Source organism: Hyperolius riggenbachi, chromosome 2 (assembly GCF_040937935.1).
Source record: "Hyperolius riggenbachi isolate aHypRig1 chromosome 2, aHypRig1.pri, whole genome shotgun sequence".
NCBI lineage: Eukaryota > Metazoa > Chordata > Amphibia > Anura > Hyperoliidae > Hyperolius > Hyperolius riggenbachi.
In genome coordinates this window covers 482,662,131-482,685,738 of record NC_090647.1, presented here as the reverse complement: position 1 = coordinate 482,685,738, position 23,608 = coordinate 482,662,131, and the positions used below count along the sequence as shown (strand labels likewise).

Genomic DNA, 23,608 nt, shown 5'->3' with positions numbered 1-23,608 from the left:
GATTCAGTAAGCTACACTGCTCAAGCTGCACAGCTTAGTGTGGCAGCGCAAGTAACATTTTCAAAATAGTGCACGCTACTGCTGTAGCATGCACTACTAACTTACTTGCGCTACCCCAAAACGAACAGCTACTCCAATTGTCCCACTCTGGACCCTGTCAGGTACAGTGTCTTTGTAGAATGAGATACCTGCACTTTGATTGGGTGAATAGGCTGCCTGTCACTTGACAGGCAGCCTGTTGGGTCAAAGTGCGGGTATCAACCCCCCAGTCAGCTAGCTAGTTGTACAAGCTGTTAGTCGGTATTTCTCCTGTCTGCCTCTTGGGGAAATTGCTGATGTTGCTGAAACCCAAGAGAAGCTGAAGATGTGTCTGACACTTCCGCTGCCCAGCGGATCAACTGTATACACATTACCATGGCAACAGGGACATGAGCCCTACTGTCCCAGTTTGAAACATATTGTCTGGCTCTCACGGAATTACATTTTAAAATATGTCGCGTTTATGGCTCTCTCAGCCAAAAAGGTTCCTGACCCCTGGTCTACAGCAATTGCCCATCACCTATGAAATGCATACAAATAGTGAAAAAATGAGTTTATAATTGGACTTCCTCCTAGTAAGTAGCAGAAATGCATTACAAAAGAATAATGTATCAAAGCTGGTCCTGGGAAAAGTAGAGCTAACTTTAAAAGTGGATCACATGCTCACAAAATCTGTGATTCTGGGCATCTGCTCCAGTTTTACTGAAATTCTGTCTTTATGGACTGCTACTAATGTCTACCTGACTGTGAGGGGAGAGGTTAGGGAAGGTAACATAGAGGTCCCCTGGACACCAACCAGGTCCCGAGCATCTTCCTTGGTTGCCTTGTGGATAATGTTACTACTATGGATTGCTGTGTAACTGTGCAGATTTGTATTGCAGCTACCTACAACTCATTAATAACAGATCAGCATGGTGGCATAGTGATTGGCTCTCTCCCTTGCAGCGCTGGGTCCCCGGTTCAAATCCAAGCCAGGGCACTATCTGCATAGTTTGTATGTTCTCCCCTTGTCTGTGTGGGTTTCTCCTGGACACTCCCGTTTTCTTCCACATCCCCAAAGACATACAGATAAATTAATTGGCTTCCCCATAAAAAAATTGGTGCCAGACTATGATACATACACTACACAATGCATACATAGACTTATGACTTTGGTAGGGATTGGATTTTGAGCTCCTTTGAGGAACAGCTAAGTGACAAAATAATATACATACTATGTACAGCACTGCGGAAGATGTCAGTGCTAAATAAATACTAAATAATAATAAGCTCCTCTGGCACCACAGAGTGAAAGGAAGTGTTCATCTTTGTCTGCGCTATTGTATATGTTGGTGCTATTTGATGTCAGCATTTTTACACAGAAGGAAAATAACCATGCTGGGTTGTATGTTTATTTGTTATTTTACCATTATGTTTTATTACATTTCGGTTTTGTGTTGCTTAGCTAGCAAACTTCCTTTTCTAGAAGTGGCATCCAAACAGTTAAGAGTCACAGGGGAGAGTGTGGAGAGTGTGTGCAGGAGGGAGGGGGAGGAGTATGGAGGAGAGAGGGGCCGCCTTATGCATCCCCTTATGTGAGGCAGCAAGTCTCCTCACTCAGTTACATGAATCCTCCAGCCTGGATTGTGCTGCTCCAGCTCTCTGCACTGTCTCTCTTCAGGAAGCTGTGATTTCACTGCATGCTGACTGGAAACCCTTATCATTGATTTGCTCTTGTGTAAAGAAGGATTAGCGGAGAGACTGTGCATGAGGAGTGAGCCATACACAGGGAACACTGACCTGGTGGGTGGGAGACAGGAAGCTGGTGGCTTTGTGCAGGTGTCTGAGGAGGTAGCAGACTTTCTGTGCCTGAGGAGAGGTGACACACCAGTGACTGACTACACACAAGAAAGCTGAGGACTTGCACAGAACCATGACGGACGTGATTCTGCCGACCGACTGCAACTTGAACTCAGTGTGTGAACACTTGGAGCATTGCTGTCTGGAGAGGTTACAGGACACGGGCGCTAAACGCCCGTCCAACACAGGAGCACGACTCTGGGGTCGCGTACGCAACAAGCTTCTCAGGCAGAAGGTACTGATTTGTTTTACCACCTATCGGTTGTGTAATGCCACAAGGCAATGTGAATGATGTGCAACTGCAGTAACCCATAGCAACCTAATCTCATCTGATTCATCTGATCTGGTTGCTACAAGCTGCTGCCTATGGAATTTATCATTAAGGTGGCCACATACCATACAATTAGATGATCCAATTTTATAGCCATTCAGTAAAAACAATCGGTTGTCCCAAAATATCGAATTTTTTGTTCATTCGTTCGAGAAATCTAAATCAAATTTCATGTTTTTATTCGATAAAAGAAGATAGGGAGTGTTGGATTTTTCTGATCAATTTTTATGAAAATTGTATGGTGTGTGGTAGATTGTCAATTACTTGATGTACAATTTTCTTCTCAGTTTTCAATAATTTTTTTCATAATTGGGGAAAAATTTAATTTATGTGTGTGGTACTTTGGTCAGATTTTTGAAGTGTTATAATCTGTTAGAAAAATCGATTGCAGTTCTTGAATTGAAAAGATATTTTAAAAATTGTATGGTGTGTGTGGCCACCTGAAGTCTTTACTTTATGAGCTAACAATACACGGCTTGAGAAATGCTGTCGTCACTTGATAAATCCACTGTTCATGATATGTTCTGCTCTCTCCGTTTCTGCTTGTGGCACAGTACAGTATGATCCATGGTTATCTTCATTTATCTGCATGAGTAGATACGACTGCGTTGTTTATAAATTCACACAATGAGATTATTATTACCCTTCATAGGCACCAGAACAGTGTGCTACACTGTCACTCCACACTTGGCCAACTTTATTGAATCCTAACATGGCACAAGACAGCGTTCCAGAGGGTTTAGGTAGAAACACTGATATTACTCTCCATCAGGCCGCCGGCTTCTGAAAAGCGTATAGCAATCTGAAGACATAACTCTGTTTTTCGGTATAAACTATGGCAACCCAATAAGCTTTCAGATGTAGCTGAACGGCCTGGCATTTCAGTTTTGCGGTTTGGAACCTTCCTCTGTCAGGATAAACAGACACTGTTACTCCTCTGATCCCAGCTGTTCTTGCTGCTTGGGTAAATGGTATAATGTCTTCTTGCGCTTGACAAGGTGAGCCGCACACAAATGTTGCAGTACGAAGACACAGTACAGCCAGTTCGCCTTAATGCACTGTAGCCTTTATTTCACAGCACGTTAGGAACTGCAGCGCTCAGCCTGGACACAATTGTGTCATTCATATGAAAAATGCGAACACCAGGTGCTGGTTTTGTATTATTAAACAGTGTTTGTTGTCGCTTGTGATAATCTTCTCCCAGAATGTATAGCTGCAAACTGTGCCAAGCTATTTGCATACAGTGTGGCTGATGTATAAAAAGTGGAACAAATACAAAAAACAGGGGTTATGCTTATGATGGCCAATCAGGAGCAAGCTTCACTTCTATAGATATAAATGGCAGAGTGAAGTTGGATTGGTCTTCATCATTCCTGTACATTCAGTGCAGGGTAACTTGAGAATTATAGCTTTCTTTATAATTCGGTTGTTGCTTATGCCTTTGTGCTGTACAGTATATACTGTATATGGAATCCTCTGACTTGCATGGATGACTATATGAAGCTTCATGTTTAAACCGATTACATCTGGATTGTGTTCAGTAAATAGCCTCCATCTGGGGTGTTTGATAGACATGTGCTGAAAGGCTATCAATTCAATTGTGCTAGTTTTCATTTTGTATAGAGAATCTTGTCTTTGTTGTTTTATATCCAAACTACACTGGCGATTTCCATCCTCACGATTGATGATCTCCAGGAGGTCTCCTATGACTGCTGCAGTTAATCATTGCTATTCACTGTATGGACGGTCACATGATGCAGCCCTGACCATTCATGGCAACCCACTTATAATAGCACAGCACTGCACTCGACCTGCTTAGTTCCCAGTGGTCACAGCTTCAAGTGGTCACCTCTAGATTGTGCATAAAAGGAATGGTTCTGAGAAGTCCCTGCTCCCAGCAAGTGTCCACTACAGCAACTGATGAAGCTGGAAATGACCCTTGTAGACACGCCATATGTTGTAATTATGCTTGACAGCTGATAACCCCAAACCCCCTCCCAGGTACAGTGCCAGTATGACAGCCGTAATTTGTCCAACCCCCCACCCACTCCTTCATGCACATTCTTCCCCAATTCCCTATGTAAAGTGCACCTGAACTCAGAACTTCCTCTCTATTCTAAGAACATTTCTCTGTTACGGCTGATACAGAAATTATAAGTACTGTATTTTTTTGGACTATAAGACTCACTTCTTCTCTCCCAAAAGTGGGCAAAAAGGTCACTGCGTCTTATAGTCCAAATGCACATGACTTGTGAGCGCCTGCCAATACAAATCTCCAACCCGCTACAATGTCAGGGACTCCCTGCACTTTGCCCATGCAGAGGAGGACATAGGGGGACAAACGGAGGACACAGAGGGACACAAAGGGGCATAGAGGAGGACACAGAAGGACACAAGAGTGACAGAGGAGGACACAGGGAGACACGAGGTACAAGGGGGCCTGAGGTACAAAGGGGAATTAAACCACAATCCATTTATTTTCCCCCCTGGTTTTTGACCTCTAAACCTGGGGCTTATTTCCACTAGCTGCAATTCAGCTTTCCGTTGCGTTTTGAAAAACGTGCTCTCATTCACTTGAGAATGAGAATCACGGCAAAATAGCCACAATTGATTTTGCCGCAATTCTCATTATAGTCGTTGTGAATGCTTTTTTTCAAAATAGAAATCCTGCTAGTGAAAAGAGGGCCCTAAATTGTGTAGATTTAGGCCTTAAAGGTATTGCCGAACCCGAATCAACGCTTGATGTTGGCATATCTGCTCCAAAACTAACACCAGACCATACTTCACTTGATAAAGAGTGATGTTACCACCACTAGGGCGTGAAGGATAGTGGGGTGTGTCCACTCCCCTATTTTTATACCAGCTCCACCAGCCAGGTGTTCCACCCGGCTTATTTTGGTGAGCACCTGGCTCGCCTCCTTATCCTCCTCTGAGTTGGGCCAGCCCTGCATTTTCCCATCGTGTCCCTCCCGGCTACTTTTTCATGCCACCCAGCTAGAAAAAAATTCTGGGGATAACACGGACTACAAATGTCTGGTATTTATGGGTGAGGGTGGAGGTGGGTATGGATTATATAGTTTACATAAACAAATCTGATGTATGTTTCCCTTTCAGTGTGCCACCTGTGTCACTGGCCCTCACGTTCCTAATGACATGTACAGTCCTGCTTGCATGCTTGGTAAAGGGATAAAGTGTCTAACATTACAGCCCCCTTTCAACATTATAATGCTGCTGTTGAAAATGTGTTTAAGCTTTACAGTCTATACTCAGTGGTGTCATATAAATCATGAATATGGCATAATACCGCAGCATAGTTGCCATTCATTAGCAGTAAATAAAGGATGAATGGTTAGAATGTGACGCTGGTAACTCTGGTATCAGGAGTGCATTCTGTGAATGAGCAGAGCGGGATCTATACAGTATCACATTGCCTTCAGCCAGCCGCCAGATGTGACGCCACAGTGCTCCTCTATTGATGAACTGGCCTGGAGTAATCCTTAATTGTTGGGTTTCTCTGCTGGGAGAAATGGCCATTGTGTCTGAACATAGCTCAGTTCACGGCTAACGGGGGCAGGCGCCAGCTGGTGTGTCGGGCAGCTGTTCAGGGAATCTGTGGTATGATTGGACATGTGTGCCACCCCATTCCGTGAAATCCCTGATTTGTTGGACCTGCGCCACCAATGCCAGGCACGTAATGCCGAGCTGTGTGACTGACATGTGGATTATCCCTTTATATGGATGGCAGCTGCAGGATTCCCCATTCTGTAATTGCAGGCTTACTCTCTGTCCCCTTTATTACTCATGGTTTGGCTGACTAACATTCTGAAGACAATTCTTCAAATATTTTTAGATTTTAGAAACCGACACATCTCAAGTGCAAAGACCAACAACCATCTTCATCATCGAATTCTTGTCAGAGTCCCAGTGCCTCTTATAGTGGGGCACGTGTGGAAGAATTCTGAGAATTACCACCTGTGGAAAGATAGATCTTACAGTTTTGTACTCAGTAGAGGAGAATGGCAGCACATCTAAACCAAGCTGCACCTGACTGACTATCTGCATAGAGCTGCAGACACAACTGCGTTTGTTACAGCTGATACAGTTGCTAAACACCTAATGGAGGATGTTTGCGTCCAAAAGAAATTGCATGCAAAGGTTTTGGTACTAGACCCTTCCACCACAATGAGGTCAACCTGTCGGATGGGACCTCTGCAGCTAGCCACTGAAATAAAGGAAGGAGTGCAAAATTACCTAAAAAACTGATATACAAACATAAATATTAACCTTCGGAGCAGCTATTTATTTTACAGACCGAGAAACATGATTGATTTATGTTTCAAAGTTTTATTGGACATTTTTAAACAGTATAAAGGAGATCAACAGAACGTGTAATATGCAGCATAACAGTAAAATCGACTTAGATGTCCTCCTAACATGAGGGCATCCAAAAAGACTCGCTACTGTAAGTTATTAACCTTGCAGACCAGAAGACTATGCCAACAATCTAGGCAGGTGATTCAGCGTAAGACAACCCTGGGTTTCCCAAAAGGAGACTGGGGAGGCTATTGCCAGATTAAACCCATCTCCCAGCGGTAGGTTGGTGTGAGAGGCCTGTGTTGCGTAATAACTCTGTTCAAGAACAAACCTGTAAGACCTGTAAGGCATAAGGGTGAGAGAGTTTGTAGAAGGAAGAGGGTAAAAGAGTGGGAGAAGAAAAAGCAACAAGAAGAGCTGGGGACAGAGCACCCCTACAGCCTGGTCAGGAATTAGTCAGGTACAGAAGAATATATTTGTTTGATCCAGGGGTCCCACACTTTCAAAAACTTATCATGGGAGTATTTGAGAATACTAGTCAGCTTTTCATTAGCCTGCCAAAGGATGCCATTACTAACAAAAGACATCAGGGAATTTGGTTAGTTAGGCTCAGTGGGCATCTAGAATGACTACAATGGAAACAGGTTTTCTGCACCATATTCTGCTGGTTCTTTTAGCTGTTGTTCACACATCGGCATTTCAAAATTGCCACGGTTGTAAAGCATTTTGTGAAACCTCTTCAAGTGGTGTGAGGTCCATAGGAGTAATGCCTGTGTGTAAAGATTTTTTACAGACACTGGGAAACATTAGAACAGTAATCCAATGAACTCCCACCTCGGCAAATTACTGAAGAGGAGGCCTCTGATGTCAAGGGGATACTTGTACACACAAGTAGACTGTCACCTGCAATGATCATACACGATCATTTCAATTGACGAAAAGCGGGGTGAGGTGAGAACTGCACTATGGCCTAGTGCACACCGAGCGGTTTTGGTAGCTTTTTCAAAAACGCTGCCGCTACTGAGAACGCTTGGCTAATGTATCTCAATGGGATGGTTCACACCAGTGGTTTGAGGTTTTTAGCAAACCGCAAACGTGGGTCCTGCAGCATTTTTGCGGTTTGCAGATGCGTTTCTGCCTCAATGTAAAGTATAGGAAAAGTTCAAACCGCTCTGAAAAACGCCAGATCACAGCGGTTTTCCAGGCGTTTTTGTTACAGTATTTGTTACAGTAGCTGTTCAGTAACGGCTTTACTGTAACAATATTTGTAATCTGCTACACAAAAACGCTCCCAAAAACGCTAGCCATGTTTAGAAAACCTCTCTAAACATGCCTAGAATCGCTCTGAAATTTGCTTCAAAAACCTCTAGTGTTTTGTGGATCTGCTAGAGGTTTTTGGTGTGCACTTAAGTCTGCAAATGGTTTAATTGGATAGCACAGTCTCCTACTGAAAGCACAAATCTGTATTGCTGTTTACAGGAGAAAATTGTATAACCAGCTCACATTGTACAAAATGACTGTCACCTCTGGGATAAGGATTATATCCTGCAGTTCAGGACTAAGTGCTGTACAGATGCGTCACTTGCCTACAGGCTAGCAACATGTGGCTATACGGGGGTGGGCATGGCACAAGAGAACTGTGGGCTGAGCCTGCATATGACATCTCTCAGGGACAGCCACCTTGAGGGAGAACCATCTCGTTTGTGTAGCAGGTATGAGATAAAGAAGTAACATAAATGGTTGTTTTTATAAGTGAGCCTAGAGTTAATCTTCAGACGTCACTCATCTGACTACGGGAGGCTTAAACCTGATTTCTTTACATTCACTACAGTTTACACTTGTATCGAGTATAAGCCCTTTATCCTCTCCATCCCTGCACTACATGGTCTGCCCTGATTGGCTGATTGACGCATGTGTATGTCACTAAGGGATATATGGCACCTGGCACATGAGATAAATTAATTGGGCACAAGTAGTCTTATGTGTCACGGCTATTGATCTGAAAGCCTAGACAATGAGATAAATTGAATTAAAAACTAATTTCTTTTAGCCAGTTTTCGCCTTTGTTATCCCTTCAGTCAAGAAACAAACATGTTGTGACTGATGTGGAACACAGGCAATCAATATAAACCATATTGTTATTGTAGAGGGGCTTAACTGCATCTTCTGTCTATTAGGCAGACACTTGCTGCAGAGTCATTAGTGTGTAACTGTTGGGCATAAAATCAAAAATCAATTCTTTATTTTTATCTGATAAACAAGTAATAAGGATGCTAACCAGGCAATCCAAAAGCTAAAATCTCTATTACTTTTCTTGTTTATAAATGATCATTCCCCAGTTTACCTGACTCTTATTTGGTACGTTGCCACAAAAAGGAAGTTGCAGGGCATGCTGGGTTGTCCTCTTTTTGCTTCTGTACATTAGTTAAGTCTCAGGGGAAATAAAGAAGCAAAAAAAGACAACCCAACATGCCCTGCAACTTCCTTTGTGCAGCAACGTACCAAATAAGAGTCAGGTAAGATGGGGAATGATCATTTATCAACAAGAAAAGTAATAGTGATTTTAACTTTTGGATTGCGTGGTTAGCATCCTTATTACTTGTTTACAAGATAAAAATAAAGAATTGATTTTTGATTTTATGCCCGACAGTTACATTTTAAAGTGATCCTCAAGTCTAACAAAAAAATGAGATTTACTCACCTGGGGCTTCCCTCAGCCCCCTGCAGCCGATCGGTGCCCTCATAGCCCCGCTCAGATGCTCCTGCACCCGCCGGCGAACACTTCCGGTTTGGCCGTCACTGGCCGACAGGCATGGGAACGCGAGTGATTCTCTGCGTTCCCAGCCATAATATCGCCCCCTATGCTGCTATTGCGGCCAGGAGGGCTGCAGGGGGCTGAGGGAAGCCCCAGGTGAGTAAATCTCATTTTTTTTGTTAGACTTAAAGGCCCATACACACGTCGGATTTTAGCGAACGACCCGTCGTTTGAACGTTCCGTCGTTCTGACGTTTTCGCGTCAAATCCGACGTGTGTACAGACTATCGTTCGGGTGATAAGACTGGTTACCAACGATCCGCCGGGCAGATCGCTGGTAACCAGTCTTATCACCTGAACGATAGTCTGTACACACGTCGGATTTGACGCGAAAACGTCAGAACGACGGAACGTTCAAACGACGGGTCGTTCGCTAAAATCCGACGTGTGTATGGGCCTTAAGGATCACTTTAAAGGGAATCTGAAGTGAAAATAACCTTATGATATAATGAATTGTATGTGTAATACAGCTAGGAAATAGAACATTATTAGTACAGATATGCCTGAACCATTTAGAATCCTTGACAGAAACACACACACACACACACACACACACACACACACACACACACACACACACACACACACACACACACACACACACACACACACACACACACACACACACACACACACACACACACACACACACACACACACACACACACACACACACACACACACACACACACACACACACACACACACACACACACACACACACACACACACTGATAAAATACATATTCATACTGCAGCCATCGCCTGGAGAATAGCGCTCCATAGTTGGAAATCATATAGTGTATTCCTGAAGTGTGACCCATTTTGATTAATTAATCCACAGCTGGGATTTTTCCCCCCTATGACGGCTGCCTAGTGTGGCATTTGTAAATTAGGCCCACTGTGTGCAAGGAAGGAATACTTGGCAAGTATGAGAAATTCATCCGGCTTATAGCAAGGTAAAACCACACCCACCGATGCCACAGAATCTGTACAGACATAGCTCCTGGGCTACTACTGTACATCATTTTTCCGTTGTGTGGCGTGATTGTGCAACCACATGGGTAAATGAATGCTGGGCATAGACCCAGAGAGTCTTCAGGCAGCACACTGATGAATTTTGTCTGTACTGTCTTTTGTGAATGCATCTGTGTAAGACCGGCATCTCCAAAATCCAGCCCAGGGGCCAAATGAGGCCCGCCGAGCCATTTCTGGTGGTCCCCAAAGCTCTCTACAGTTGTTAATTCCATGCAGTCCATAGGCAATAGTTGCAGTGCCAGCATCAGTAATAGCCACTGATTAGCAGCTGCCACTGTGGTAACTGCACACGGTATATGGGTTATTTCCCGTGGAAATGTTTTATTTGACAACCTGTCACAGGCAGAGTGTACCCAGTGGCAATCAGAAAAATTGTGATTCATTTCGTTAGTTTGGCCCCCTATCACTCTCCGGTGATATGGCCCTTAACTTAAAAATCTTGGACGAATATAACTGTACCATTGTCTTCTTAACACTGAAGGTTTGAAGGAGGAAGCATGGGAGTGACCTGAAACGTGAGTGAACACATTGTGGAGTGCATAGGCTATAGGTGGTGACATGGGTAAGTTAACTACACCTCTGCCGCGGCCAGCAAGTTGTAATTGTAATTTCTATTAAAAATGGTGGGAATTATGCGTAGCTCAACACTACTAAGGAATATCCAGACAGGTCACAGTCACCCCAAACCACCTGGAAAGTATAAAGGGCTAAGAGACCAAAAAGCCCTCTATCAAAAAGCAATATTAGTTTTACAGAGTACCTAGTAGTCTCTTTACAAGTGAAAAGAAAAGTTGTGTCCCGACTTCCACATTAGATGACTTTATCCAACTCTTACGGCAAATACTCACTATCAGGGGTGTAGCAATAGGGGTTGCAGAGGTTGCGACCGCATCAGGGCCCTTCCTCAACTACAGTATTAGCTCTCTATTGGTCTCTGTGCTCATAATAATCACTTCTATAAATACTATGAATAGTGGTAATCATTAACAAACTGTTCCCCATCTCCTTCTTGCACCTCTGACACTGTAGTTGCCATTGGCAGGTTTTGGTGCGCCGTATCAATTGTTATGTATAGAGTGCTTGGGGGCCCAATGTAAATCGGGGTCCACAGCTCCGGTCCGATTGATGGGGATTGGACAATTATTTCCAACAAATCCAATCTGCTCTCGTACGATAACAGGTTCAATTTTCCAAAGTTATCATGGGAAAATCGATCCCGGAGTTGTTTGGATGTGTACATATAATACAACTTTCTCGTCAAATTTCCCGTTGATTTGGCTTTATATTGAAACTTGTGTTCCCAGCATTACAACACTGGGCCTGATGGGGATGTCGCTGCCTGATGGAGGAGTTCTTATCTAGAGCACACAGAGGGAGAGTGATGCAGCAGCTGACATCATAGTGTGAAAGCAGTCAGTGTAGGACCAGACTAGAGTGACTCACTGCATGCTGTGCCTGTCTGTAAGTGTCCCTGGTATTTAAGTGAATCACACATGTGAAAGGGACATGAGTGCGTTTCCCCTTTTTAGCACCAGGCTAGCTTTCCTGTAACCATCTGCTGGTTATCTGAGAAGAGGGATGACCTCAGGGAGCTGTCACTAGGCTTGTTACAATTGCCTGGAGTGTGTGTGTGTCTTAATTGGTGTCATTTACATAGCACTGTACAGGCTGCTGCTGCTGCTGCATCAGTGTAACCCTTTCCTTGCATTTGTCCAGTAATGGCATATGGTGCGGCAGGCATGCTGAAATGCTGGCTATCTGTCCAGCATACTTTTCAGTACATATCATACCCAAACTCTACCAATCCTTTCACCAAATATCTGCTTGCTTTATGAAGTTCAGCTCAGACAGGATAACTCTTTAGGGGTAAATCTCCTGCAGGAAGTGCTCATGGCGGAGTCCCCAGGCAGTATAGGAAGTCAGTGGAGGACTGAGCCCATATGTATCCACCCATAACTGAATTTTTCTTTGAGTGGAGTGAATACAAAAGTAAATCTATGTTCACATAGTAGATTAATGATTCTGGTTACATTGTTAGTGATCACCTTGGGTGACAATGTATCTGCCGGTCACCCTGTCATGTTCTATGGAAGGGGTAGAGGCAGAAATGCATTGAGGTGAAATGGTGCCCTGGACAAGTAACAACTCTAGGACCACCCCTGATGGTCACATTGCTTCCATTTTGGTAAGATTTGATGGGGCTAGCATCAACTAGGCCCCCTAGTCTCATTCTAGGCCCTGGGCAGCTGCCTAAGTTGCCTTGTGGATGATCCGGCTCTGGGTGGAGGGAAGAAACCAGCAGGACTCTCCTCCTCAGACAGGCTGCATATTGGCTATATTGATGTTGCTGCGTATCTGACCTGACTAATGCCACCGGGCACAGACAGGAAGGAGGTGGCACAGCGGTCACAAACACGTTCTCAAGACTAATAAAGGTTATTTATGGGATTGAATAATCTATTTTTGTACTCTGCCCACACAAGTCACTGGGGTAGAAGCAGGTGTATGATGTGAACAGCTTTTATTATGACCTTGATAAACGTATATATTTACTTATACTTGTAAATAAGCATTGGAAGGAGGCTTTGCTGTGTGATAGTAAATGTGTCGCACCTGCTTCTTGTTGTGCAGTGAATGGAGGAGAGGATCAGATCCATAGCATAGAGATTTACCAGCAGTTACAAGGCTTCATTATCATTCTCCTAGGGGAGCCCTAGCATTGCATCAGGCCATCATGCAGAGGCAGGATCAGGACATTTATGGCACCTTTAAACATGAAAGTGGCCATTACTAACCTCCATATAAAAGCCAGTGTGTGGACCGGGAGTACTGACATTCCTCATCTGCATGCTGGTTCCAGGGCAGTGGCCTATTAGTACACCCCAGAGTATTAGATTTACAACCGAGTGTCTGGCATTTTCAGAGGGAACTCAACAATAAGTGCCCCCCTAATTCACTTATAAGGTGCTCTTATACAGTAAAGCAGAGCTATTGTGGCATTAGTTTGCTAGAAACAACTTTGTGTGTGTGTAATAGGTAATACAACTTCTCATCAATAAAGATAAATGTAAAAGCTTGTACACACATGCAATTTTTTTCACCCAACTATCATCCAAACTTGGTCTGTTGGATGATAGTTAGGCGCGTATATGTGTTGAAAACGACAAGATGAGCGACTGATAACAGGCGGATCCTGCAGATCAACTCACACAACTGTTGGGCGGATACAGTGCAGTTAGCCACATGTGTACAAGTCGTTTCAACAACTTGTACTTGTTTTGAATGTGGCCATATAGTGCAGTCCGTCATGCCACTTGCAAGCGTGGTATGCAAATGAGTGGGTCACTCAGTCAGTTGGTGCACAGAAAATACAAGTCTTGTATTCGATTGGTCATGCGGTCGGTCGTGTAATTGGGTTGGCCGTGCACTTTTGTTGGACATGTGTACGAGCCATTAAACCTGCCATTCACATTGATTAGATTGTCTATATTAAAGAGACACTGAAGCGAAAAAAATGATGATATTATGATTTGTATGTGTAGTACAGCTAAGAAATAAGACATTCAGATCAGATACATCCGTGTAATTGTTTCCAGTACAGGAAGAGTTGAAAAACTCCAGTTGTTATCTCTATGCAAAAAAGCTATTAAGCTCTCCGACTAACTTAGTCGTGGAGAGGGCTGTTATCTGACTTTTATTATCTCAACTGTAATTGAACTGTTTACTTTTCCTCTGCTAGAGGAGAGTTCATTACTTCACAGACTGCTCTGAATTCATTTTGAATGCTGAGTGTTGTGTAATCTGCACATATTATAGAGTGATGTAATGTTAGAAAAAACACTATATACCTGAAAATAAAAATATGAGAATATTTTCTTTGCTGCTAATCTTCTAGTAATTATTCATAGTACACAACCAATTCACTATATCATATATTTTTTTTCGCATCAGTGTCTCTTTAAGCGGATGTATGGTCTAAAGTTTAGATATGACAAACTATTATAATGCCTGCTAGAAACATTTATGAAAGTGTCTGCTTTCATTTTCCCTGGAGCCTTACGTGAACACACTAACAGGAAGTTTGCTGGCACACAGCTCTCCTAACTCTGAGTACCTCATTGATGTATGGAGAAAAATGCCCAATAAGTCAAAGGAAGGATGTTATCTGCTTGACAGTTGTGCTAACCCTAAGTAAAATAAACCCTTCCTCATATTGCTACCTCCCTCTGATCTTATAGTTGTTTTTAAAGAGACTCCGTAACAAAAATTGCATCCTGTTTTTTATCATCCTACAAGTTCCAAAAGCTATTCTAATGTGTTCTGGCTTACTGCAGCACTTTCTGCTATAACAGTCTCTGTAATAAATCAATGTATCTTTCCCCTGTCAGACTTGTCAGCCTGTGTCTGGAAGGCTGCCAAGTTCTTCAGTGTTGTGGTTCTGTGATGAATCTCCCCCCTCCAGGCACCTCTCTGCACACTGCCTGTGTGTTATTTAGATTATGGCAGATTCTCTCTTCTCTCTTATCTTTTACAAGCTGGATAAATCGTCCTCTGAGCTAGCTGGGCTTTCACATACTGAGGATTACAGACAAGGGCAAAGCTGTTTGCAAGAAGAAAAGAGCAGCCTGAAACTTCAGTGCATGAGAGCAGAAGGGGGAAAGAAACACACAATGATCGCTTGAGATACAAAAGGAAGGGTGTATACAGCCTGCTTGTGTATGGATGTATTTTCTATGTATTTTCTATAACCTACTTTCTGTTTTGGTGGCCATTTTGTTTGTTTATAAACAAACTTTTTAAAACTGTTTTTAACCACTTTTAATGCGGCGGGGAGCGGCGAAATTGTGGCAGAGGGTAATAGGAGATGTCCCCTAACGCACTGGTATGTTTACTTTTGTGCGATTTTAACAATACAGATTCTCTTTAAGGAAATGACATAAAGATGGATATGGCTGCTGCCACCAGGTACTGTACTGTAAAATATGAGAACTGTGGGGTTATTTTACACACATGCCATTACTTAGGGCCAAGGATAGGTGGGGTAACTGTGTTCCCAATAAGAAGTTAGGACACAGGATTTGTTTTGCCAAACTGTAATTATGCTTCAAACTGGTTAATGCACAGATTTAAATATTTAACTAAGAAACGGTAATTCCTGTAAGATATGCTTTGCCCCATTTCCCAGAAAGTTTCACTTTTATTTCCCATCAAATACCCACTCATGTTCCCACATATTGCTTTTTTAACTGCTGCCAAACTATGTTGTGTATTACCGTAAATAGAAAATGGTAACCAGTGTTTGATCTTGGAGCTGGAAGGTCTGCCTGTCAGATATGAGAAAGCGGAAGTAATGTCAACCGTCATGCTGGTAACACTGATTTATAATAATACACCTTGCTGACCTTGCCAGAAAAGCCACAGAGTACAGCTTGCTTATTTTTCTATGATTTATTGAGATAGTTTATCTTTTTTTTGGAGAGTCTCCATTCATTTTATGACAGACAAAATATTTTCCTAGCCTTCAGAAGTTGACCCAGGCTGTATTACGCACACAGGACCTACGTTAAAGCATTAGAATGTTCTCAAGAACTTTTTCTTACTTCATTCTATTTTATACTTTTTGAAACTAAAGTGATTTGTGGTGTCAGCCTTGGTCTGAACTAGCTTATTTGGGGTGCTTTATCTTGCCGTATGCTGAAATTGTGTTATTTAGTAACATACAACCAACAATCTAAGCCTTGAGGCGCTCCCCAGAGCTCGGTTCATCCTCTAGAAGTTCAGGGTATACCAGGGGCTCACATTCCTCTCTACAATCCTGCAGAGATTGCCACATACAGTAACCTCCTGATGCCCAAATCCAGCATAACATAATCCCTCAGATAATTCTCGCCAATCTCCGAAACCTTCCAGTTCCGCATTCTTCCAGGCCTCCACTCATGCCATGTGACCTGCACACCTGTTAGCTCCACAAGCTTGAGCACATGGATGCTGGTGAAGCTCCTGTAGTATCATTTCTGTTAATGGTGGAATGTCATGTAAGGCCATATACCTTAAAAGGTAAAGCAAAACGACAGTAAAAAGAAAAACACCCTAACCTTTCCCTATTCCAGCCAAATGAAAGAAACAAGTTGTCTGGATTTTTTATTTGCTACAGAGGTAAAAGTGGCAGCACAAAGTCACCACCCCAGCTGCCTTTGAGTTCCCTCTGATTTTTTTTTAATTGAGCACCATATTTAGCACAGTGCAAACAGTGAGTGGCAGTGAGCCCATTACAACCAGACTGGCCTCAGTGCCCTGTAGTGAGTGGCTGGATTGTATTTCTGATATTTATGGCCAGACTCATTGAAGGATCTGCTCATGTGACCATAACAATTGTGGACATTTTTGTGCCAGTTATTCAGACTTCCAACCTGACCAAGATGGCAACAACTGGAAGCATTGACAGCTAATTGGCTTCCCCCTAAGAAAAAGTAAATCTGTATTATGGCAGAGGTAGTGGGTTATGGCTGAGGTGTATACACAACTAGGGTAGCTTAAGGTGCTTGTTAATGGCGCAGTCTTTTGAATAATCAACTATATATGATTGATTGGGTCAGGTAATGTTAATGATAGTGATCAATGATGAACGCTCTTTCTATTATTTGTTCTCAGCTGAATTTTGCGAACAATTCATTCAGTCTGATCAGATTTCTTATCATAATCCTTTATGTTGGTGAGCCAAAATGATTATTTCACACTGATCATATTGGATCATCGATCCTTTGGGAAAATTGGATTGTTAATGGACTCCTCAACTAATCTCTCTCTAAGACGCTGCTGCTCTCCCTGGCTCACCATGGAGTTGATGCACATTAGTGCAGTAATATTACTGTTACTACTGGCAGCAGTGTATGGCGGGTTACGTTATTAACGCGACCCACAGCACTCTAGTAGTGCGAGCGTTGCTAAGGTAACGTGTTACTAACGGTAGCGCTCGCTAGTAACCTGTATTACTGTAGCAACGCTCACCCTATTCTAGTACCGCAGGTTGAGCTAATGGCGTAATTTGCCGGTGGAAACTGCAATATTGCTGAGTGCTGTCTACGCACAGCAATATTACTGCAGTGCATCAACCCCCCTGTGCTTTGTCTTACAGAAGAAGGGCTCTTTACAAATGTGAGCTCATTTCAGCCGTATTTCCTTCATTATGCCCACAATTGTCAGGATAATTAGAAACACACAGCGAGGATTAGTGTCCTGCTCAGGTCTGCTGTCTGTGCTGGGTGTAACAGTTTCCATGCAGCACCATACTGCTAGATGGAATTTTAGGACTATCATAACAGGCAGCAGTGAAGAACAAGTCAGAAGGAGACTGTTAGTAATGGGACATAATGGTCCAAACTTCTATCTGGAAGTGATAGACTGTTCTTCTCTGATGTCACTATTTCCATTCCGGACAGACGTATATCTGTGCTGTGAATCACTCCCTATACTCTGTATTTAGTACAGTATATTACGATTTGTTGTTGTTCAGTCGCTATTCCGTCATGTCCAACTCTTTGTGACCCCATCACAGCACGCCAGGCCCTCTATCCTCTACTGCCTCTTGGAGCTTGTCCAAGCTCATGTTTGTTGCTTTCACGATACTATCTAGCCCTCTCACTCTCTGCCTTCCCCTTCTCCTTTTGCCCTCAAGCTCTCACAGCATCATGGTCTTCTCCAGTGATTCTTGCCTTCTCATGTGTCAAAAGTATCTCAGCTTTAGCATTGCTCCTTCCAATCAACAGTCAGACCTGACAAGATTAGCTTCATGCTTGTTTCTGCTGTTATTCAGACACTACTGCAGTTTAAAGGGGAACTTCATCCTAAACAAACATACTGTCATTAAGTTACATTAGTAATGTTAATTAGAATAGATAGGTAATATAATCTTTTACCCACCCGGTTTTAAAAAAAAACAGGCAAATGTTTGTGATTCATGGGGGCTGCCATCTTTGTCATGGGGGCAGCCATCTTTTTGGTTGAAAGGAGGTGACAAGGAGCAGGAGACACAGTTCCAACTGTCCTGTGTCCTGATAACCCCTCCCAGCTGCATGCACTAGGCTTCAAATGTCAAATTCAAAATGTAAAAAAAAAATTGCACCAAAACAGCAGAATAAGAACAACAACATCAGAAATCCCATCATGCTTTGCACAGCACAAGGGGAAAACTGCCCAGGCAGTTTTCTTCTGTGCAGCTAAAAATGAGGCTTGTATAAGAGAAACAAAGTTCTGATGCCGTGAAACTGTTAAAGAAACACCAGGCCTTTTCAGTGCTGCTGAGTAGATTTTTAGTCTGGAGGTTCACTTTAATAGATCAGCCGGGCTGCCAAGCAACTGGTATTGTTTAAAAGGAAATAAATATGGCAGCCTCTATATCCCTCTCGCTTCAGCTGTAAGGGCATCTTCAGTCGCTAGTATTGCATTGCAGAGCGCTATGCCAGGTCAGTGTAGGGAGCCACATTCTGCCACCTTATAGCTCTTTGAAATTCCAAATGGAAGATGTCTCCATCACAGCTCTCAGCTCTCTTTTACTTATTTAGGAAGTTGGTGAGTCCAGCCTATCACAAGGTGTTCCACTCTATCTTCTGAACTATACATGAGATGACAGCAGGTGGTTATCAGAATCATTTTATGAAGAGCAACAATAAAGACATATGAGAAGCTATTGTGTGGTTTATAAGAACAGGATTTCCCTATTACTGATCTGTGGCTTCTGGGAGGGCTGACCCTTCACCCCAGTAGATGACCTGCAGTGTAACCTAATCTGTCCTTACACACAACTGCAACCACTTTGGTGGCTGAGAATGTCACTCCCAACACAAACTAATTCTCCAGTCTTCATGCCTCAGGCTGTTGCTTACTGCAATTTCATGCCTATAAAATCTAGCAAAGCGATTTCTGTGGTTTATACTTTGAGATATGGCTTCAAATCAGATGCCCAAATCCAGTCCACGTTGTCCATTGGGAGAATTTGCCCCACAGTTTGTGTCCAGCAGTGAGTGTTTGCATCTCTCACACAGTAACAAATCAAACATCTTTGTAGATTGGTGGAGAGTTAGTATCGCCATCAAGTTTGTGCTCTCTCTCGCTATGGCTCATATTAAAGCCACAGTGCCCCTCTAACAAGAACACAGACAGGAGTAAAAATCCAAGAACATTTCTAAATGTCTCTTCACAAAAAAAACTTTCCTTTTTTCTATTTTTTCTTGTGGAATGGGTTTTAAAGGGGTTCTGTAGGGTATTTAACAAAAAACAAAAAAACTGACACTTACCTGGGGCTTCTACCAGCCCCCTGTAGCTGTCCTGTCCAATGCAATCCTCTATGATCCTCCGTTCCACCGCCGCCGGTCACTGCCCAATTATTCATCTAACTAGACCATACATGTCAAAATCTGGCCCTTATAGCCATTAAATTTGGCCCTCAAGTGGTTTCTCCACTTTGCATTATGTTTGGCCCACTCTAGACCACTAGGGAAGCTATATTGGAAGTGAACACCAGGGAAGCAATATGGGCGAGGTAGGGGGAAACCGCTAAACACTAGGGAACTGTATTGGGGAGGGTGAACCACGAGGCACTAGGGAACTGTGTAGGGGTTGGAGGGGGGGCATTAGAAACCAGGGAACCTTATAAGGGAGGACAGTGGACAGTAGACATTGTTTGGCCCGTGACTTGGTCCCAGTGTACAATTTCGGCCCACTTTGCATTTGAGTTTGACACCCCTGAACTAGATGATTGCAACTGCGCCTGTGTGTCAAACACCCCCCACCGCTCATGTCTACGGGAGCTACCTGTGCAGGTGCAGCACAACAAAACTTTGTGTGGTGCAGGCGCAGTTGCATTTGTCTAGTTAGAGGAATAATAGGACGGTGAGTGGCAGTGTGGGAACGGAGGATGGTAGAGGACAACTGCAGGGGGCGGGTAGAAGCCTCAGGTGTCAGTTTTTGTTTTTAAAATACCCTACAGAACACCTTTTAAAGTTAATGCAGTGTGTTCTTATTTTATAACTGTGATGTGATCGATGGAAGAATCATGTCAACTGCAATGTTCTTAAAGCACTTTTCTACTAGAAGACTCAAAACACAGGATACAAGTGTTCCCTTTGGCCAAAAATGAATAAAGATATATTCAGCTATACAGTCATTAAAAAAAAAAATCTTTAAACACACATTGTATCGCACAGGACTTAATCTGTCTCCACATAGTCATCTTGTAATGTACTGTGCAGCAGGACAGTAAGACTCTTTCACAGCAGGATCATCCACCAGGCAACCTTGGCAGGTGCCTGGGGCCTAGTGGGTGTCAAGGGGGCCACCTGTCACCTTCTCTGACCTCTCTCTTTACTTCAGCTTATCAAAAAGACCAAAAGGGGGCCCCAAATCTACAAACTTGCCTAAGCCCCCATTACATCTTAATCTATCTCTGGACTCTTTAGTCAACCATAGTACTGGAAGCCTGCTGAGTTCAGCACAGTGATGACCTCATCAATACGGTGCTTCTGTCATCCTGGATGTGCTGTCCAGGGCTGAGGAGTCTGAGTCGAGGAGTTGGAGCAATTTTGGGTTCCTGGAATATGAGTCGGTAAAGCAGTCCCCGTATTTTTAAAGTCAGATATACATATCTGATTGTGACTGTATATATGATGTGTACACAGGAATCCCTTATATATACTAAATAACATCTATGCTGTAAGTATAAAGCCTGATGTGTAGCCGTGTCACTAACAGAGATGGTCAATGAGATGGAAATAATTCTGCGTTGATGCTGATTTATGCAAATGTATGCACTCCCTTTGCTGATGAAATCAAATAATTTGATATGTTGTTAAAATTTGGTTTGGTGACTACGAATTAAAGGGTACCTGAGACGGATGAAAAGAAATGTTTTATACATACCTTGGCCTTCCTCCAACCCCCTTCAGGCCAATCAGTCCCTCGCTGTCCTCTTCCTTCACCTGGATCTTCTGCTATGAGTCCCGTTAATTCAGCCAATCGGCGCAGTCCGGCCACGTGCCGCTCCCACAGCCAGGAACATTCTGCACCTGCGCAATAGTGCTGTGCAGGTGTAGTACGCTCCCGGCCACCGAGTGTGCATGCGCACTACGCCAGACTGGCTCAAGTACCCGGACTCATAGCAGAAGATCCAGGTGGTGGAGGAGGACAGCGAGGGACTGATTAGCCTGAAGGGGGCTGGAGGAAGCCCCAGGTATGTATAAAACTTTAACTTCATCTGTCTCAGGTTTACTTTGTTGAAGAATGTGTAATAGAGGAAGAATCTCCTCATTCCCCTGCAGAGTACCTGCACATCACTCTTACATGTACCCACAGTTACATTGCCTAGGGCCTGATCCATGTTCAGATTGTGCATGAAGAATGTGTAATAGAGGAAGAATCTCCTTATTCCCCTGCAGAGTACCTGCACATCACTCTTACATGCACCCACAGTTACATTGCCTAGGGCCTAATAGATGTTCTTTGTTCCGGTCTGTACTTTTACCAAGGACTAGTTTTAGTCTATGACTAAAGGGAATAAATAAGGCAGTCTACATATCCTTCTCACTTCAGTTGTCTTTTAAAATTCCTAAAGCTGGCCATACACTAGGCCGATTCCCGCCAGATCGACAGCAGATTCGATCACTGGGATCGAATCTACTGTCACATCGTTCCCGCTACACGCCGAATTTCAATCTATCCCGTCCGATCCCGTCGAATGCTCCGTGCGGAAAATTACCGTCGATCGCCCGCGGGTAGGGAGCGCGTCGCAAGCGGCGTTCGAGTGCCCAACGACCGACGCAATAGAGCCTGCATACATTACCTGCTCCGCCGGCGCGACTGCCCCCGGTCACCGCTGCTCCGTCTCCGCGCTGGTCTGGTCTCCGGCATGCTTCACTTCTTCTAGCCCGGCAGGAAGTTTAAACAGTAGAGGGCGCTGTACTGTTTAAACTTCCTGCCGGGCAGGAAGAAGTGAAGCATGCTGGAGACCAGAGCGGAGACGAAGCAGCGGTGATCGGGGGCAGTCGCGCCGGCGGAGCAGGTAATGTATGCGGGCGGGGGGAGCGGCGGCAGCACCACCACAGATTGTGAACGGTTTCAGGCTGAAATCTGTTCACAATCTGTTTGCAGTAAAGGTAGCCATACGATCCCTCTCTGATCAGATTCGATCAGAGAGGGATCTATCTGTTGGTCGAATCTGATGGCAAATTGACCAGTGTATGGCTACCTTAAGCGTTGATAGTTGAGAGACGAATTTCATGTTACATACTTTCAATCAACAAGATTGTAATATGCAAATTAGAGGAGTCGGTGGCATCCTAAACTGAGGGGTCGGAGTTGGATTTTTGTACCGACTCCGCAGCCCTGGTGCTGTCTACAGGAGAGTCGGGGTCACAGGGAAGAGTATTTCAGATTTTCATTGTTATGCTAAAATTCAGCTCGATAATCTTTGTTTCATATTTTGACCTGGGCTTATCAGAGTAAACATATGATGTAGCGATATATCATAACATATATTGTGATATAGTAAACGACTTTTCCTGGTATCTTGGAGTTTACTATAAAGCAGGGGTCAGGAACCTTTTTGGCTGAGAGAGCAATGAGTGCCACATATTTTGAAATGTAATTCCGTGAGAGCCATACAATATATTTCAAAGTAAATACAAGTAAATGTGCGGATTTTATGTAAGACCAACACTTTAAAGTTAGCTGTCAAGTGACAGGTAGCCAATTGGGCCAATCAAAGTGCGGGGATCTCGTCCTACCAAGTCACTGGACCCCACAGAGTCCAGAGTGGGACAATTGGAGCAGCCGTTAGTTTTGGGGGGAGCGCGAGTAAGTGCGCGCTACGGCAGTAGTGTGCCTACTTTGAAAAATTTACTTGCGCTGCTACACGAAGCTGCGTTGCTTCAGCAGGGCAGCTTAATGAATCAACTCCTAATGATTTGTCTGCGAGCCAGATGCAGCCATAAAAAGAGCCGCATCTGCCTCCACACACACACACACACACACACACACACACACACACACACACACACACACACACACACACACACACACACACACACACACACACACACACACACACACACACACACACACACACACACACACACACACACACACACACACACACACACACACACACACACACACACACACACACACACACACACACACCACCTTGTCCCAGTTTCTGCTGATTGTTATGATATCTAATGA

The 23,608-nt window shown here is 43.7% G+C and overlaps 1 protein-coding gene across 8 annotated transcripts in view; it reads left to right on the top strand.

Annotated features, from left to right (window-relative positions):
- ABR (ABR activator of RhoGEF and GTPase) overlaps window positions 1–23,608 on the top strand; it is a 669,248-nt gene that overhangs the window by 624,783 nt on the left and 20,857 nt on the right. The window contains exon 1 of one of the 8 annotated variants that reach the window (XM_068270308.1): window positions 1,661–2,113. The exons of the other annotated variants lie outside the window; for them this stretch is intronic. Within the exon in view, the coding sequence (XP_068126409.1) occupies window positions 1,952–2,113 (162 nt within the window). The 5' untranslated portion in view covers window positions 1,661–1,951. Of the gene's footprint in view, window positions 1–1,660; window positions 2,114–23,608 lie in introns of those variants that run through there. 8 annotated transcript variants of the gene reach the window in all.